This window comes from Xenopus laevis, chromosome 3L (assembly GCF_017654675.1).
Source record: "Xenopus laevis strain J_2021 chromosome 3L, Xenopus_laevis_v10.1, whole genome shotgun sequence".
Taxonomy (NCBI): domain Eukaryota; kingdom Metazoa; phylum Chordata; class Amphibia; order Anura; family Pipidae; genus Xenopus; species Xenopus laevis.
The window spans coordinates 60811088-60830632 of NC_054375.1; the positions used below are offsets into that span (position 1 = coordinate 60811088).

At 37.5% G+C, this 19545-nt stretch overlaps 1 protein-coding gene across 1 annotated transcript in view; it reads left to right on the top strand.

Annotated features, from left to right (window-relative positions):
- lrriq1.L (leucine-rich repeats and IQ motif containing 1 L homeolog) overlaps window positions 1–19545 on the top strand; it is an 86860-nt gene that overhangs the window by 12813 nt on the left and 54502 nt on the right. The window contains exons 8-13 of the mRNA XM_018252374.2: window positions 6047–6199; window positions 6375–6525; window positions 6854–7047; window positions 9205–9332; window positions 10946–11019; window positions 11696–11789. Of these exons, the coding sequence (XP_018107863.1) occupies window positions 6047–6199; window positions 6375–6525; window positions 6854–7047; window positions 9205–9332; window positions 10946–11019; window positions 11696–11789 (794 nt within the window). The remainder of the gene's footprint in view (window positions 1–6046; window positions 6200–6374; window positions 6526–6853; window positions 7048–9204; window positions 9333–10945; window positions 11020–11695; window positions 11790–19545) is intronic.

Here is a 19545-nt window from a genome sequence, read left to right on the forward strand (position 1 = left end):
TTTTATATTAACTGTGGTGAATTAGCCCATGGTGCAGTGACTCTATCATAGAAATGTGTTAGTATAAATTAATACTGTACAGGTTACACCAACCATGGCAAGACACCAGAAAACGATAGACACAAAAATGCTACTGTGTGTGTTGGGCCTAAGTGAGAATTCAACGTCAATGTGCAAAGAGGGAAATAAAAGAAAATCTTACATGCAGTAGACATGCATAAATGGGACCAACTCAGAAATTCCAGACTAGACCCCTACACAGAATTTTACTGTATACCAGGATAAATAATCTATTATATGTTGTACTTTTATGGAACAGTGGAAGGAGTTTAGCTCAAATAGTCCTTGGTAAAAAAGTTTTGTAAAGCTTAGGTTCAAACTACTGTATGTTTTAATGCTTTGTTACGGAGAGAAAGGTTACTTTAAGAACATTCATAATGGCAGACAGAATAATGCTACTACTGTACCTGTAAGTGCAATCGTGTCTCAAGTAGGTTATTGACAGTACTAAAGCATTCTCCTTCAAAGATGAGACCGCTGGAACAATTTGATAATTAGAATGTAAGTGTTGCTGTCTATCTGCCGCTTTTCTAATGCTTTTAATCTTACATTGTAGGTGTTTCAGCCAGTAGATCAGTTTGTATCTTTTTCATAGCCTAGTCTTCTTATTAATGAGTTGTTAATTGCACATTTTAATATAAAACTAACATTAATCTTCACTTGCTTACATCTCTTTATAGCATACATACACATGCAGCCCTGTTTCTAAATTGTGTTTCTACTCATCCTAGCTATACTTTCTAACTGTGTTGTGTTTATTACACGTTATATTTGGTTAGATGAAATGGTAAATGTTTACTGATTGTGCCTGAAAATAATTTGAAAATGTAACGTTAAGAACATGTTTTTATACTTTGTTCTATGAGGTAGAAAGCACAGGAAATTGAAAGCTTTGTGGTTTTGCACTGCGTAATATCCTAAGTACATATAATTTAGCAACATAATGTATTAAAACACATATGGAAACACATTGTAAAAGTACCAATTGGCACATTCTACTCTAGTTCAGATGAGCCTCCAAAATTGTTTCCAGTTCTTGTTTTATGCCCTAATTGTGATATATATATATATTACAACAGTCACATTCAAAATATGAGTTTCCACCAGGAAATAGATTAAACTATGCTGAAAGAGTTAAAAGTGTACATAATTATACTCCCCTTGTAGTACATAGTTTGGCAGACTTACCTGAGTTTAATTGTGTCATAAACTATGCTTGTCTGAATTGCAAGTGTCCTATATTATACTTTAAATTGTCTTTAAGGGATACTGTCATGGGAAAATGTTTTTTTTCTCCAAATGCATCAGTTAATAGTGCTACTCCAGCAAACTTCAGCACTTAAATCCATTTTCCAGGAGAGCAAAGTGATTTTTGTTCAATTTAATTTTCTAATCTGACATATTATCAGTTTCTCAGGAGGCCCCAGTCGTGTAACTTGTGCTCTGATAAACTTTAGTCACTCTTTACTGCTGTACTGCGAATTTGAGTGATATCACCCACTCCCCTCCCCCCAGTAGCCTAACGACAGAACAATGGAAAGGTAACAAGATAGCAGCTCCTTGACACAAGATAACAGCTCCTTGGTTGATATAAGAACAGCACTTAATAGTAACAGTCCATGTTCCACTGCAACACCTTCAGTTACATTGAGTAGGAGAAACAATAAGCCTGTCAGAAGGCAATTCCATAGTGCAGCATTGGCTCTTTCTAAAAGCACATGATCAGGCAAAATGACCTGAGATGGCTGCCTACACACCAACTAAACAAATACACATATTAGTTCAGGAATTAAATTTTATATAGTAGAATGAATTATATGCAATGTAATCATTGTAATTTAGAAATAAAAACGACATCATAAAAATCATGACAGAATCCCTTTAAGTTTATTTCTTACAGTGCATATGAGTGATTAATAGTAGTTATGCTAAAATATCACTTTGCTAAAATCATATTTTGTATCCCCATATTTCTACATTTCTTCTCAACATACGTGAGCTAAGAATCTAACAGGCACAGAGTGACGCTAGAAATGAGCATGTGCTAGGGTGTATCTGGCAACAAATACTTTCTTAAGGGAACAGTATTTTTGTGATAGGGAATAGTGCTAGCAAAGTTTGCTTTGTGGTAATTAATGCATGTCAGAGGAACAAGGCAAAGGGAGGTGTGTAAACAAGTGTTTTAATATTAGAGAAATAGAGATACTGGCATACCTCCCAACTGTCCCGTTTTTAGAGGGACAGTCCCTCTTTTGACAGCTCAACCCGCAGTCCCTCATTTGTACTGGAAAATCCAATTTTTCTCTGCAATGAACAGCCAGAAAAAGAAACAAATTTTCTAACTTAATTGGCTTTTGACAGAGAGCCCAGAACAGTCACAGCTTCAGATAAGATACTTTTGTAACAATTTCAAGATATGCAAATAAGTAATTGTAACAATATAAGATAACAGGTCCCTTGGGAAAAGTTAGACTCACAGCTTAAATCATAACTAAAATCATTCCTTAAGTAAATACACTTATGTGAAATTTCAAGAAATCTGATTTTTAAAACAGTTAGAATTGTTTGTATAATGTAAATCATCAGCTCACTATACCTTCTGCAAGATCTCCCCTATCTCCCCTGCAGTTCTAGCTGAGGCATCTTGGATTTCAATGGCTCCTCCTACCTATATCTTCCCAGCCAACTGTAGCTCTGAAATCTCGCACATGCTCAGTTGAAATTCCTTGTGCTTATCAACCCTTCTAAGCTATTTTCAAATCAGCCAAACCTCTGTGTTGCTGTTCAGTAGTGCTGCCACCTGCTGGAAGTTAGTGTGTGCCCTTCATTTGCATAATAACATCACCAGCAGGGGACAAGATAGGGAAATCTCGTAATACTTTTAGTGGCAGAGTTTACTTAAGCTCGGCATTCTGGGTAGAATAGTCAAAGCAGTGTTACAATCTGAGCATGCTCCTGAAATTTGCATATCATAGTCTCTGTTATAGTCTCAGTATGGACTCCCTCAGTGAAAGAACCCATTTGACAAAGTAATGGATTTTTTTAAAACCTGAAGTTTTTTTCAAAAAACTTTATATGTGTTTTGATTAAACGTGTTTATGTTGTACTGGTCAGATTGTTAATATGTGTTTGATTTTGGCTGTGATAGGTGCCCTTTAAAGGGCAATTCACCTTCATTAGCAAAACTGTAATAGCTGGGGAAAAAAACCACAGAAATATGTTCAAACTTTCATAACCTGGCAAATTTTGTAACACATTTTGTAATTAGGGGGTCTCTCCACAAAAATGGGCATGGTCAAACATTCACCACCCTACGTGTGCCTACTTTTTTGTCCCTAATTTTATTTCCAAAATGTTGGGAGGTATGATACTGGCTATTGTGAGTGGCACAATATATCTGTTCCACAATAGTAATAATAATAATAAAAAAAGCCTCTATTTTCGTGGGGTTTTATGTGCTCTTTAAATTGACATGAATCCATGTATATTTATCAGTGAGAACCCTCCCAGAACTTGATTGAATTCATTTCATATTAGCCTTAGTCATCTGGTACCAAAAGAGTTGTGGAATGGCAGTGTTTAAACCCTACATAGAAGAATTTGGGGATTTATTGTTATGTGTTTTTGTGCCCCAAGCTTTTTCCACTGGTTTTAAACAATGTTTTTTGAATGTCTGTTTTCATGCTGTTATGTATGCTTGTTTCTCACTTTATTGTTGTTTTATTAACACTGCCATAAAAAGGATAATTACGAGTTCCAGCACAGCCATCCCATTTTCCTCCCTTATGTAATTAATGAGTCTGGATACTAGTGGAAAATTTTCTATCATGTGATAGAAAATGAACATTTCCCAACGAATTTTCAGTTTTCAAGGTACCTTAAGACATTAGTGCACTGTATCCCACACTGTTTATTTTCCACAAGGGACTAGATCATGGACTTTTATCCACATCTCTTGACATAAAACATTAATCCAATAGGAATATTCTTGTTGATCATTTTACTCCAGGACAGCTATTTAGCACTCCAGCTGTTATGGAGCTATAATTCTCAGAATCCCCTTCTATAGCTGTGCTGGTGGGGGAGTTCTTAAAGGGATACTGTCATGGAAAAATATATTAATATATTTTCAAAATAGATCAGTTAATAGTGCTGCTCCAGCAGAATTCTGCACTGAAATCTGTTTCTCAAAAGAGCAAACAGATTTTTTTATATTTAATTTTGAAATCTGACATGGGGTTAGATATATTATCTGTTTCCCAATTGCCCCCAGTCATGTGACTTGTGCTCTGATAAAATGTAGTCACTCTTTACTGCTGTACTGCAAGTTGGAGTGATATCAACCCCCCCCAGCAGCCTAACAACAGAACAATGGGAATGTAACCAGATAACGGCTCCCTAAAGCAAAATAACAGCTGACTGGTAGATCTAAGAATAGCACTCAATAGAAACATCTAGGTCCCACTGCAACACATTCAGTTACATTGAGTAGCAGAAACAATAGCCTGCCAGAAAGCAGTTCCATCCTAAAGTGCTGGCTCTTTCTAAAAGCACATGAACAGGCAAAATGACATGAGGTGGCGCCTACACACCAACATTATAACTGAAGAAAAATACACTTGCCGGTTCAGGAATGATATTTTATATTGTAGAATGAATTATTTGCAGTGTAAACAGTGTAGTTTAGAAATAAAAATTACATTATAAAAATCAAGACAGAATCCCTTTAAATATTTATGAGTGCACATTACACCTTCCTATATAGTGCTATATAATGAAGCTTCAGAATATTGTTTGGGTCATTTACTGTAACACTGGGTACAACTGCAGGAGCACCTACAGGTACAAGAACACACCAAAAAGGCACAACACTTATGTATTGGTGCTGATTTGCTCTGCCCCTCACTCTGTGCCAATCAGAAGCATCAGAAGGCACAGGCCAGCCCTCTGCTTACTGCCTGCCCCATGGCATGTGGCCCTGTTGCATCTTGTCACCATGGCCACTTCTGACTTGCGTATCTGAATAACAGTAGGCCTCCATTCCTCCTGACCCTCATAAAAACAGTGTTGCCTTATGCAGGCACCACTGTATTCACAGGGACTGCCACAGGTGCTCCAAAACGGAGCACACAGACAGCCTTTTTCTTGCACCTTGTATCTTTTAAAGAGCAGCCAGTATGTGTTCTCTTCTGTTTATGGAGATGCTGTTCTGATAACAGAATTATCGTGCCACATTATTGGGCAATATTTATTTTGAAATGCATCCCTTTGTTCTTTTTCTCGTGGTGGACACTTTTTTTTTTTTTACAGCGCTCCAGCACATCTTAATATAAAGGCTGAAACTCTGTAGACAAATATACACAAGATGACCAGATGTGTACTGTGTTTCATTACAAGTACAAAAAGGCTTGTTATTATCTGTAGCCTCTCAGTTATTGTTGGAGGTGATTTACAAATATCCCATGTTTCTTCATCTTTTCCTTTTATGCAGCTTATAATAAACTTATGGGGAGGGATGGTGTCTCTGTGGTTAGCTCTGCTACCTTGCTGAGGTTGTGTGTTCAGGCCTGTGTGCTGTGTTTGTTCTCCCTGTATACATGTGGCTTTCCTTATAGACTTCAGATATTTTTTATTCAAAGATTATTGAAATTCCAACATGAGACTTTTATTTGTTAATTATCCACAGGGTTGGTACATTTTGAACCAAAATAATATTTGAAATAAGCAGTTCCTAGAAATGGCAAGTCCTATCAACTGAATGAGTAAGACAAGATCTACAATATATGGTTCTTTAAGGGAAGTCCTATTTAGCTTTTATTATTATTATCCTTTATTTTATAAAAATAATAGAAAATGCACAGTTAAGGCATTTTTAGTAAGGATTAAAAAGTGCCAAAAGGGATGTGCTCACAGGTCCAGCGGTACATACATTATACACTGAATGACCTATGATGACTAATACTTATTTTTTTAAAATAAAATCCAGGTCACAACCGTTACACTCCAAGATTTACCTGGCTGCAGTCTTACTACTTTATCCAAATGTGCAAAACTCAAGTATTTGTCTCTCAGGCGTTGTGGATTAACTGCTCTTGAAGGCATAAGAGACTTAAAAGATTTACGCTACATTGATGCCCAGGTATTCTCTTTTTAATACATTTCTGGACATATATATATATATATATATATATATATATATATATATATATATATATATATATATATATATATATATATATATATATATATATATGTTATTTAAACTGATCGTATAAGATGGCTTGCAGTTAAATGCTGAATTTTTCTTGCCACAGCAAAATTCCATTCAAGTTGTACAGTGTGAAGATTTGGAAAACCTCTGTGTACTTTTGCTGAGCAAAAACCAAATAACATCCATTCATGGAGTAGACAATTGTAATAATCTAAGGAGCCTTGAATTATCATACAACTCAATAACCCGAATTGGTAAGCACATATTTCATAGTTTTCTCTATTTTTTGCACTTCAGTTATTATTAGAGGAACCAAATGTTTTATCATCCTGATTGTAGTGGAATTCCCTAGGTTGGAAGTTCGCTCACAGGACTTGTCCTGTCACTGAATGTTTTGATGGGCTTTAACATCGTGTAAATCGAAAGCCTTGACAATCCCATTCACAGTAATTCAACACTATTATTCAGTTTTGGGGGATTCTAGAGAGATGCCTGAGATTGTTTTCCACCAATCTAACTGAAAAAATCTAATTAAAAAAACATTTTTGTTCATTTTTTTTTTTGGTTCATTTTTATTCTTAGGTGACTTAGAATCTCTGAAGAATCTTCAAAGGCTCACTTTGGATCACAATCAACTAATTAGCACCAAAGGTCTGGAGGCTGTTAGTGGGCTGCTGTATTTGGACTTTTCTTATAACCATCTCACTGAACTTGAAGGCATTCAGAATTGTGGCCTTTTACAGATTCTAAAATTACAAGGAAATAATCTCTGTGAGGTGAGGACATTATAATGATGTGAAAGCTGACCAATTTATTTCCTGCAGTACATATACTTATTGAAAGTGCTTTACAAATACATACTTGCTTGCATAAGAATTGTAGAAATTTTAGTACTTATGTCTACAAGTGCAGTGAGCAATTTTGAGCATAATTGACAATCTTTTTTCCCACAATGCAGTGATTTTTCACAGAATTCCAGGATCAGACACAATTGTACTGCACCTGATTTGCCAAAATGAACACAATTGAGTTAGTGCTTTGTTGCAAATTGGGCCCAGTTGCTCTGAAAAAGTCTTCCTGACATAATTTCCAGTGTTTGGTGTGCAAGTGACGCGTGCGCCCTATACTTTTGGCACAACTGTGCTGCAGTGATTAATGCAGGGTGCTGAACCCTGGAGCTACTGTCTGATCAGGAGGTGGTGGTATCTCTAGGGTTCCCCTGTGTCAATAGCACCATATTGCCTGATTCGGATCAGAAAGCAGGAGGGACTAATTGGCGCAGAGTGCAACTATAGGAAACTTTGACACAAGTGCATTTAATGGAAGTGGATTTATGCACAACTCACTGTGAGGAAAGTGCAAGTGTCCCACTGTGCTGCAGACATGAGCCCTGTTACAAGGAAGTTTTCCAACGTTGTTTAAAACCATATACAGTGCTAATTAACAATGTCTGCTCTAATAGTTAATATTATTATCTATTATAGTCCTTCTACTTTTAATTTCAAGTACGTTACTGAACTGTACTTGTTATCTGCCCCATGTGCTAGCCAGGGCAATTATTACAGCTACATGATTCTTTAAAGGACAACTACCCCCCCTCCAATGTGAAAAGCCCCATCCACTACCCTCCATAGTGCCCCCTCCCTGCTTCCTCCTCACATAGCACATTAGTGAACATTGTGTCCCTGATTGTGAATCTCACATATCTGTGCAGAGCAGTGGAGCGGAGCTCAAGGATGCCATCTTCTGCATCTTCGGATCCTCTTCCTTCCCTTTGGCCATTTACGGAGTTTCTGGTGCATGCGCAGTTGGCTCCAACTGTGAATGCACCAGATATCTCAGTGTCGGTGGGCCCTTCCTGAAGAAAACCAACGATGTGAAAGACCAGTTATCCAGAATGCTCAGGACCTGGGGTTTTCCGGACAATGGATCTTTCCATAATTTGGAACCTGATACCTTAAGTCCAGTAGAAAATACTTCAAACTTTAACTTCAAATAAATAGTTTTTCTTCCAATAAGGATTAATTATATCTTTGTTTGGATCAAGTGCAAGGTACTGTTTTATTATTACAAAAATAAACATTTTCTATATATCTTTTTAAGATATATAATACATATTTCATTATACCTAAGCTATAGTATAAGCTACAGTAAGTAAGATTGATTACTATGAGATTAGTAAGCGTGAATATTACCTACTGATGGTGGTTACCACATGTTATTACATGAGCCCCTCATGGTTTACTATGTATATGGGCCCCTTCCTTTATGGTGCTTCCAGGGTAAGTTCCCTACTATACTTGAATACTGTATGTGCACGTGAGGACCCAGGTTCTATATCATCATAAGCTAGTTTACCTGTCTATATGCAGGAGGAAACCCACATGTAGGGGATTTGTTAAAAAAAAAATTATTTATCTGAGCAGTAGCAAATTATCCTGAAAAGAATGGTGTTTAACCTCATAAAGCATTAGAATACATTCTGCTAAAATGACACACGCATCTACATTGTTCATGAGGTCTCGGTTTGCCCTTATTTTCTAATCTGTAGCAGTCAAAATGACATAAGTAAAACAGTGGTTGCAACTGTTCATTTGGGTTATGGTGGTTTGTGGCTCCTCTTTCTGTGATCTCATATTGAACAGTACATATATGACTTTAAAAGCAGCATAGCTGTCTGTTTTAGAACATTAATAGTGATGAGCACATTTTTTTTGGTGAATTTTGCTGCAAAAATGATGCCCATAAACTCTAATGGGAAAAAAATGTGTCGTACATCAAAATTTGTCCTGCAATTTGTCATGTGTCAAAAAAAGAATTGTCATCCATAGACTTAAATGCATTTCAGTGAATTTTAGAAAAATTTCGGCAAAGCTAAATGGGTCAGATTCGCCTAGCACTAAGCATTAACAGTATATATTGTTTCTTTGCAGCCCCCTAAACTGGATAATCATGTTCTGCTGCAAGAATTGTACCTTGATGATAACAGCATATCAACAATTCAAGCAATGTCATCTTATTGGTTGCCACTATTGCAGACTCTTTCAATACCTCAGAACAGGTAAAAAGAAAACAAGAAAAAATATTCTCAGCTGTAGTCTAAGGAGACGGATTGACTAGTCCAGTTTGAAATAATAATTATGAATTGCTAAAGAGCAGATGCAAGAAAATTTATATTAATGGGTTCAACAAAAAGAGTGTTTTTGTAACCTAGAATCCTGTATTTCAGTAATGTCAGTAACCTAAACTTTATCTTCCAAGCATTTGGGTTTGTAGAAGGCTAGGTTGAAGAATAATTGTTTTAAAGTTGAACAAGAAAGGGTGAGCAGCCCATGCTCCATGTTTTGTGGGACCTAGAAGAGCTGCAGTTGTATGTATAGGGGAACTAAATGAACTACCTTGTGCTTCACAGATTTATATCTGTCCTGTGAAGAGCCTGCAGCTGTGGCTAGTGTGTAAAGTAAGGCAAGAGTGTCAGTAACATTTTATGTCCGAGAGTTCCCACCTGCAGTCTTAAAGGAACATTAACACCAAAACATAAAAGTGCTTTAAAGTACTGTTGCCCTGCACTGGTAAAACTGATTTGTTTGCTTCAGAAACACTACTATAGTTCATATATAAACAAGCTGTTGTGTAGCAATGGCGAAAATTGAAAAAGGCTATATGGCACAGGTTAAATAACGATAACAGATAACACCATTATGTTCTACTGAGCTTGTCTGCTATTTGCTGGGTAACCTGAGCCTTTTCTCCTTTGAATTGCTGCCCCCATTGCTACACAGCAGATTATATAAACAATTGTAGTATTTCTGCAGTAAACACAACAGTTTTACAAGTGCAGGGCAACACTGCATTATATTTTTATTACTTACATTTTTTGATGTTACTGTTCCTTTAAACTTTTGCTGGACTGCCACAGGTTGGCAGTGTCCTTTATATAAACAAGGAGACATACAAAGGCTATTTTGCCCCAAGACCATGTGCCATGTTTCTGCCTGTATAGTAATTATGTGGCCATATTCTGGATAGTTTCTCTTGAGATTTAGGGGCAGATTTATCAAAGGTTGAGTTGTGTTTTCAAGTTTCAACTCAAGTTTTTCTAGTGTAGTTTTCAGTGAAAAAAAAAAAAAGTTTGGGTTAAAAAAAAATAAATTAATTTTTCGAGATGTTTTATACCCTGAAGCTGGAAATGGCTTGAATCTGAAAATATTCCAGCTAAAACCTGTCGAGGTCATGTTGAAGACAATGGCAAAGGTCCCTTGGACCATTTGAAAATGTTTGCAGCCTTCATTATGGTCAGGTTTTTTCGGTGGGTTTACCTCGAAAACTCGATTAATTTGAGCGATTTGAGTTTTTTTCCGGGGAAAACTCGATTAATTCAAGTATTCAGGTTTTTCACCTGAATTCACTTATTTCGAGTTTTTTAAATTCATGCTTCTTCATAAATTAGAAAACATTTCAGTTGTGAGTTTATTTGAGGTATAAAAAAAACTCGCAGACCTCACCAACTCAACCTTTGATAAATAACTCCCTTAAAGTCTTCCCTTGTGATTGTATCCAAAGTCAATTTAAACATTGATAGCTGTATTTTTAAATTGCTAAAATAACTAATTCCTGTGCAATGTACCAAATGTATACATGAAACGTATTCACTATTTCCATTGCTCTTTTCAGCTTAATACACCTCACACCATTAAATTCATTCATTTCTTTGGAAGAATTAGATATAAGCAGCAACTGTGTATCAGGTATGTTGAAGGAGGAAGAGTTACGTTTAGCGTGCATACGCTAAGGCTTATTTTATATGGGTGTATCAAGCTACATTTTCTGTTTGCTCAGGGCAGATGTAACTGTGCTGGGTTTACACATACAGACAAATAACTGCTGAGACACTTGTGTCTTCTTTGTCTGAAGCAATAATTTGTCCCAGTCTAATTGCTGTTGATGCTGCCAGAAGAAAACATGTGTTTGAGTCTTCTAAGATCGAGGTGGGGCAGGCTATTACTTTCACTTTCCATTCAGCACTTCCTAGATGTCACTGCTCTCCCGACATTCCCCCTCTCTCTTTACCATTTAACTGTGTAGCCAGTGCATGGGGATGGACATCAGGTCCCCCATTCTGGTGCACAAACAAGATTTTGAGATTATGCAAAGTTTGCCTTAATAATAGTGTCCACAAAATGGCTCCTGCTTGCTTGCTATAATTATGAATTCCTAGACTGAAGGAATCCATATTGAAATAATTTATATAGTGTAGACAAACATGATACAATAGAATTTGTAACAAAACATCCCATCTGACATATCCATTAAAGGTTTTTTTTTTTACCCAATCCTAATGAAGGTATGCTATTTTGGAAACAATACTTTATCACCATTGATTTTACAGCTTTATTCTCATTATTTAATTGTTATTTATTCTAGACTTGCAAAGCACAATCTTGTGGCTTGAAGGCTGTGGAGCTTTAAGAAAACTTGATGTAAGAAAAAATCCACTTGTGCAAGATACTAACTGGCGGTAAGCAGCTGATAAATATTTGTAAGATATAACCTGTCTATTTTTTTTGCTGTATGCATTTATTCCACAATGCAGTTCCAGTTAGCAAACTGTTAAAAGAAAAACGATGATGGTGAATTTTGCATGTCTGCCTACAATAAATGCTAGTGAATTGATTTATAAGTCCCATGAGTACACCTATTACTGACCAATGCAAATCGCATGTCGCATGTATTAAAGATACAGATGTAGAGCTATGCAGTGGTCAATAAATTGGCCTCAGTGTCTTGATTCATTAGTGCAGTTTACTAATCATTTGTGTTGGATGTGATTTGCCGTCATAATTTACAGTAGAGTGAGTTGGGAAGAACTGTGTACAAGATCAATTAATAGGATTAAACTGGCACTAAAGAATGCCAAGTGTGGGAGACCATTTAACAGGATAAATTTAAATGTAATTTTATGGAAAACTTGTAAGAAGCAAAATTGTTTTGCCTTTTACCACGTTTCACCAGTAGATGTCACTGTGCCCACTGTTATCTGTGAATTTTACCTCGGCATATTTATAATATGGTTAACATATTATTAGAAAAATAAGGAATACTTCTAATAAATGTAACTTACTTTGAACTGAGTTGAACTGATGATAAAACAATGACATTTCAATAAAATGCAACTATTTCAGCACTTCCTATTGAATTTTCTGTAATATTTTGATGGAAAGTTCTACTGGGTAGGGACTTTTGTCATCTGTGTCATAACAGCTTAATCTTTGGAACTGTGTATTTGTTTTTTTGCCTCTGTTCATACTTCTTATCATAAAAATTTACAGCTGTGTGTGTATACAATTAGCAATAAATAAATAAAGAAAGAAAGAAAGAAAGAAAGACATACCTACCTAGCAAAGCATCTATTATTTTTCTCATGATCTGCTAACCTTAATTTATAAAACTGCATCATATGCCTTCTAAAAATAGGTGGTGTAAAATAAATGGAGTATTAGTAAAGCTCCGTCTATTCTACAGTTACACCTAGGGTTGCCATCTTTTGAAAATGATCTTACCGGCCTTGGGTAGTAACAAATAGTTTCAGATAAAGTAATGATCATGTTTTTAACCTTTATTTTTCTTAAACTTTGTTGTATTGTTTGCAAATTGTTTTATTTATTATCCACTTTTCAAATTAGAGGCTTATTTATCAAAGGTCGAACTTCAAATTCATGTGAATTTTTTTTGCAATTCGAATATACTCACAATTCGACTGGGAGGTTATTTAAGAAAAAATTTGAATGTCTAATATGTGACCGAATGGTTCCGACATGAAAATTCAAATCATATTCGATTCTTACAAAGAAAAAAACCTTGAATGCAAGGAAGACTATTTGCATCCCTAAATGGCGCAATTGACCTCTGCCATTGACTTGTACATGAACTCGTCAGGTTTTAGGTGGCGAATATTCGAATTAGGACTGTTTCCATGGTCAAGTTGTGATAAATCTCACATTAAAATTTACATTCGAGATTTGGCAACTATGGCCATCTTTTTAACACCGTTAAAATGCAGACTTCTTAGAGTTTGTATCAGTGACATGGCTCCACCATTAATATTGCAAAGGTAAAACACTTTTTTGTCTGCATCAAAACTTTCTTTAGGACCTCAGTAACCCAATATTGGATTTCTTACTAAATAAGGTCAGAGTTGTGTCTGAATTTTATGCATATTTGTAGATGAAGGATTGCTGGGTAAATTGCAACCATGCTGTCAGGTGTATTCTCTTCAAATTCTTGCTGAAGCACTGTATTTAAAAAAACGGATTCCTCTTTCAGACACTACGAATAGGCATCCACTGCTGTTTATACGTTGTTTCAAGCTGGTTGCTTTATATAAAATGCTTTATAGCAGCTTATCTGAATTTAACTTTATATAACCTGCCTTCTTTTTATATCCTCGTTTTGTTTGCTGCACGAATATTAACATTTTCTGGCTAGTTTTTCTTAGAACTTTTCTAATATTTTCCTTCCTTAGAACAGATGCCTTCTTTGACCTATACATGTTGAAGTTCTTTAATATTTTGAATGAGTTTCACTATGTGAACCAGGCATCATTTTATTAACTTTTCTCAGCCTTGACTTTAATATCTTTATCCTTTTGGATAAGTGTTCCAAATGTTCCACTGAGCAGCATATTCTAGATTGTATTTAAAATGGCATTATGAACATATATCGCTAACATTTTGTGCTTCCATACATTCTTTAAATCATGTTCCAGACAATACCAAGAGCCCAGTCTCTTTTTTCCAGCCTCACATGGCATCCAGATTCCTCTCCTAAATATCAGCCTTTATCCACTTCCATTTAACCAGTTCCCTCACATATACAGTAGGTAATAAAATCTTGAGCCTCCTGATAGTCTTCATGCCCAAGCTCACAATTGTTCTGTGGATCCTGTTGCAGCCGGAAATTGCTTTTGCTGGCCCATAATCCTATATCTTCATTTGCACTTTCCACCTTCCCTAAACTTTAACCTGGAAATAGGATTGCCATAATTTCCACGACCTTTGGCATGCGTTTTAGACCTTGACATTTGCTGCCTGTTCTGGCCTCTTCACCTTGGTAACTATCATTTAAACATATTACCATGGCTTCCTTACTTCCTCAGAATGTTTTTTTCTGAAGCTTTAGTTAAACATTTTGAGAATCTGGAGGTACAAAAATGCACCTATCGCTGATCTTCCAGTATCTCTCAGCCCATCTATACATTCTTTAGGTAGCTCAGCCTCCTCCTGGTCTTGCTCCTCTTTCATTGTACGATCGAACGATTTGACATAGACTGAAAACAGCCAAATTCGATTAAAAAAAACTTTGACATTAGAAGTCGAAGTAATCCAATTCTGTGGTCGAATTTCGAAGTATTTTCCACTTCGAAATTCGACCCTTGATAAATCTGCACCTTCGGGTGCCTAATACAATAGTACCAAACTACTTTTTTTTTTTTACTTTACTTGTTCTGTAAGTCATGTAACACAAAAACTATCTTCTCTCATTAGAAAGGATTTCCTCAGTAGAACCTCTGTGTTCTCAAAAAAATGTTACAATCTTACACATCTCACATGCTCAGCTGAGGAATGCCTCCAGTTACCTCCATTTACTCTAGGAACCATATCTTATTTACAGGCTTTCTCTCTTAAAAGGAATACGTCACCCATAGATCTTTACCAGCGTCTGTCAATAAACATTTTTAAACAGCTACTCACATACTCAGGGAGGCATGGTAGCTATCACTGTACAGATTCACTATGCAATGATTGCACCTTTTGACTTTGAGTCATCAGGAGTCAAGACATAATATCACCCCTAAACTTTATGTATGTACTAATCTGGATGTATAGGGACTTTCTTCCTCTTGTTCTTTCCTTAGCTGTGCTCTCATATGTTATTGTGTCGTTCCAGTTTTTTACTATTTAATTCATGTACTTTTGTAAATGGCTGTATAACGCTATATAAGTAGATTTTACTTGCAAGCACACATACATGTTGTATACATTTCAAATATCAGATGTCGATGAAAGGATTTCTGTGCCCATTTAAGGACTTTTACAGTCGTGCATGTGGTGATTAGTATGAAGTTTTACATAATTATCAGTTCATTCAGATGCTTCTTATTTAAAGGATTATTGTGGAATATGTTCCTCTCTCTTAATGTTGTACATATTTGATAGATTATGGTTCATCAAAGTTACAGCTTTGGTTTTGATACAACAAATAGAGCATTCTGTGTTTGATAAACCACAAATATCCTCCTAATGGTCTTCTGTAGAAAATGAGCTTAGAATATAATGGCAAAAATTCTTGATAATTACCTGTCAAACAAATGTTAGTATAATTAGAAAATAGAAGGCATGTTAGTTATTAGTTGTGTGTATGTTCAGAAAACTCTTAGCGGGTTGTGTAATAAAAAGGACTATGTTTTCCCAGTAGCAGTAACCCATAGCAACCAATCAGCAGATAGCATTTACTGGTCACCTGTTTAAAGGAGAAACAAACCCTTAATAAAAAAAAACCCTACCCCCCTCCAGCCTACATAGACCACCCTCCCTCTGCTGCTACCCTGGGCAAATGCCCCTATGTCTTTACTTACGCCTCCATGCAGATTCTGTCTAGCGTAGTTCACGGGCGATGTCGGCCACAATTTTCGTCAGTTTTGGCGCATGCACAGTTGTCGCTGATTAGAAAATTGCTCCAACTGTGCATGTGCCACTACATCGGTCTCATTCTGAAGGTTGCCGAAGAGAAGAAGTTGTGCCTGTGAACTCCGCTGAACAGAATCTGCACGGAGGGGTAAGTAAAGACTTAGGGGTGTTTTCCCAGGTAAGCAGCTAGACTGGGGGGGGGGGTGAGGGAGGGGGGGGTCTATGTAGGGTAGGGTTTTTTTTTAATTTAGGGTTTGTTTCTCCTTTAAAGCAAAAATCTTATTGGTTGCTGTGGGTTACTGTTCTTGGGCCAGAACCTTTTATTACATATGGGGGTTAGAAGGATTTTTGTGCAAAGCATGAAAGATCTGCAGTCTTTTTGTACCCTACTTGCTAATGTCAGCTTTGATGTTTCAGGGACTCACATCGCCTAAGAACTCAAACTTCTAACTGGGTCATCTAAGTCAGTGCTGTCCAACTTCTGTGGTACCGAGGGCCAAAATTTTACTGGCCTGTGTGGTGGAGGGCCGATAATGGGAATCAGTGTTGGCCACTCCCCCTTTTAAACCACACCCACTGTAAACCACACCCATGTTACCACAAGAACCTTTAAGATCATATCCACATTAACGGTGGTAGCTCACCAAAAAACCAAATGGTTGGTGCTCACTGCAGGGAAATCCCTCATCACTCATATGTGAAATATTGAAGCTATGTTAAAAAACATACCCTTAAATCCATATGCCTCATCCTCCCCTGTGGATAATACAACAACCCCCCAACACATGATTAAACACCTTAGGGGCCCTTAACAATTTCCAAATGCTAACAAACCCCAAGAACAAACCCCTAACAGGCTTACATTCCACAGGTAGCATAGGGCAAGTAGAGAATGGCACACCCAAGCAGCACTGGGCAAGTAGAGAATGGCACACACAAGCAGCACTGGGCAAGCAGAGAATGGCACACACAAGCAGCACTGGGCAATCAGAGAATGGCACACACAAGCAGCACTGGGCAAGCAGAGAATGGCACACACAAGCAGCATTCGGCCAGCAAAGAATGGCACACCCTAGCAGCACTGGGCAAGCAGAGAATGGCACACACAAGCAGCACTGGGCAAGCAAAGAATGGCACACACAAGCAGCACTTGGCTAGAAAAGAATGCACACCCAAGCAGCACTGGGCAAGCAAAGAATGGCACACACAAACAGCACTGGGCAAGCAGAGAATGGCACACACAAGCAGCACTGGGCAAGCAAAGAATGGCACACACAAGCAGCACTTGGCAAGCAAAGAATGGCACACACAAGCAGCACTTGGCAAGCAAAGAATGGCACACCCAAGCAGCACTGGGCAAGTAGAGAAGGGCACACACGAGCAGCACTGGGCAAGCAGAGAATGGTATACACAAGCAGCACTGGGCAAGCAGAAAATGGCACACACAAGCAGCACTTGGCAAGCAGAGAATGGCACACACAAGCAGCACTGGGCAATCCGAGAATGGCACACACAAGCAGCACTGGGCAAGCAGAGAATGGCACACACAAGCAGCACTGGGCAAGCAGAAAATGGCACACACAAGCAGCACTGACTAAGCAGAGAATGGAACACACAAGCAGGACTGGGCAAGCAAAGAATGGCACACACAAGCAGCACTTGGCAAGCAAAGAATGGCACACCCAAGCAGCACTGGGCAAGCAGAGAAGGGCACACACGAGCAGCACTGGGCAAGCAGAGAATGGTATACACAAGCAGCACTGGGCAAGCAGAAAATGGCACACACAAGCAGCACTTGGCAAGCAGAGAATGGCACACACAAGCAGCACTGTGCAATCAGAGAATGGCACACACAAGCAGCACTGGGCAAGCAGAGAATGGAACACACAAGCAGGACTGGGCAAGCAGAGAATGGCACACACAAGCAGCACTGGGCAAGCAGAGAATGGCACACACAAGCAACACTGGGCAAGCAGAGAATGGCACACACAAGCAGCACTGACTAAGCAGAGAATGGAACACACAAGCAGGACTGGGCAAGCAGAACAGAGCAGGAGACAAGGAAAGCTATCATTCTAAGATGTACTACATACAGTGACACAGTACTGGTGCCCCATTAGCATTTTAAATAAGGTGTGAACAGGTGAACAATGTGGGCAGTTTTAGTCTGGGTCTCAGGTGTGAACAGTACAGGGCTTTAGGATATAAACAATAGAGGTGTCACAGGTGTGAACAATACAGGGGATTAGTCTGAATTTGAGGTTTAAATTTTGCAGGGGCCAGTTAATCACTGTACTGATACCTTTTAAAGCTAACATATGGTAAGTAGACACAGCATGTAGGGGGCCACAGAAGGGGCAGTTGGACAGCCCTGGTCTAAGTGATCAGGTGCCTCTTGACCATACTTATATAAGTAACAGGGCAGGTATACAGGCTGATTCTGCCCATGGAATGTCCTCGAGATATTTATAGCAGTGAAGCTTAAATGCATGCAACCATTGATGATGGCACAGAAAACAGCGTATTTCTGCACGGTTCTTTATGAATGAGCTGCTGTCAGTTTTATAAGCTTAAAATCTGGTTAGTTCAGTCCAGTTACTTTTGGGAATTTTAGGATCTACGCAAAAGATAAATTTACTGTAAGGACTTGGGATGCTGTGAAATATGCAATTGGTGAATTCATCATTGAATCTTTGTTCTTGTAGTTTGTCCTAATGCACTTTGTATAACCTTTTGATATCAGCAAAGGCATTATTGTAACATTTTCCAGTCGACTGACTACTTTTATGTGCATCCAGTGATAACACCATCAGACTGGGAGGACTTAGACGATATGTTTCAAAAATTAAACCCAAGTAACGGTTCTTGTTCTCCTAGGGAAATGACTTCCATTGCAGTCATGATTAATGGAACATCTTAAGCGTTGGAGAATTCACTAGGAAGTTTTCACTAAATGAAATATTGATTTATCCCCTCAACATGTGAGACACAGCTGGAAAAAAACTACTGTTGAGATCCTTTAACTCTCAGATACATTTCTTACCATATAAATCATCTTGATGTAGCACTTTTATTTATTACGCTGCTGGATTGAGCTGTACATTTTTTTAAATGAAAAATTAAGCTTTAAACTCAGCAGAAGCTTTTCATTTGAAATTGTTTAAAATGGCGAATTTAAGATATAATAATTTTTTTTTTATTGCTAGCAGGGAAAAAAGGGCTTGTGGCCCATTTGCATTTAGATATATTTGCTTAGTTAGTTGTACAAGTTAAACAAAAAATTAATTCACTCATTCTAAGAATCTGACATAACTTATTTATTTGCAAATCATAACATTTTACAGGAAAACTAATCCCACTTATTCATACAATAGGAGTGATCACATTGAAACAATCACATATAAAAGTTAATTGTTCCATTGCCTGATAGAATATAAGATATAAGTATGTGTTATTTCTAAAATGACAGTTTCCTGCACATATGGCTGCCAGCAGTATAGAGTTTGTCAAACACAGATAAAGGAGACAACCTAAAGAAAGTTAAGGAACCAATGAAGCATGAGTTATATATGTAACAAAGGGTTAAGG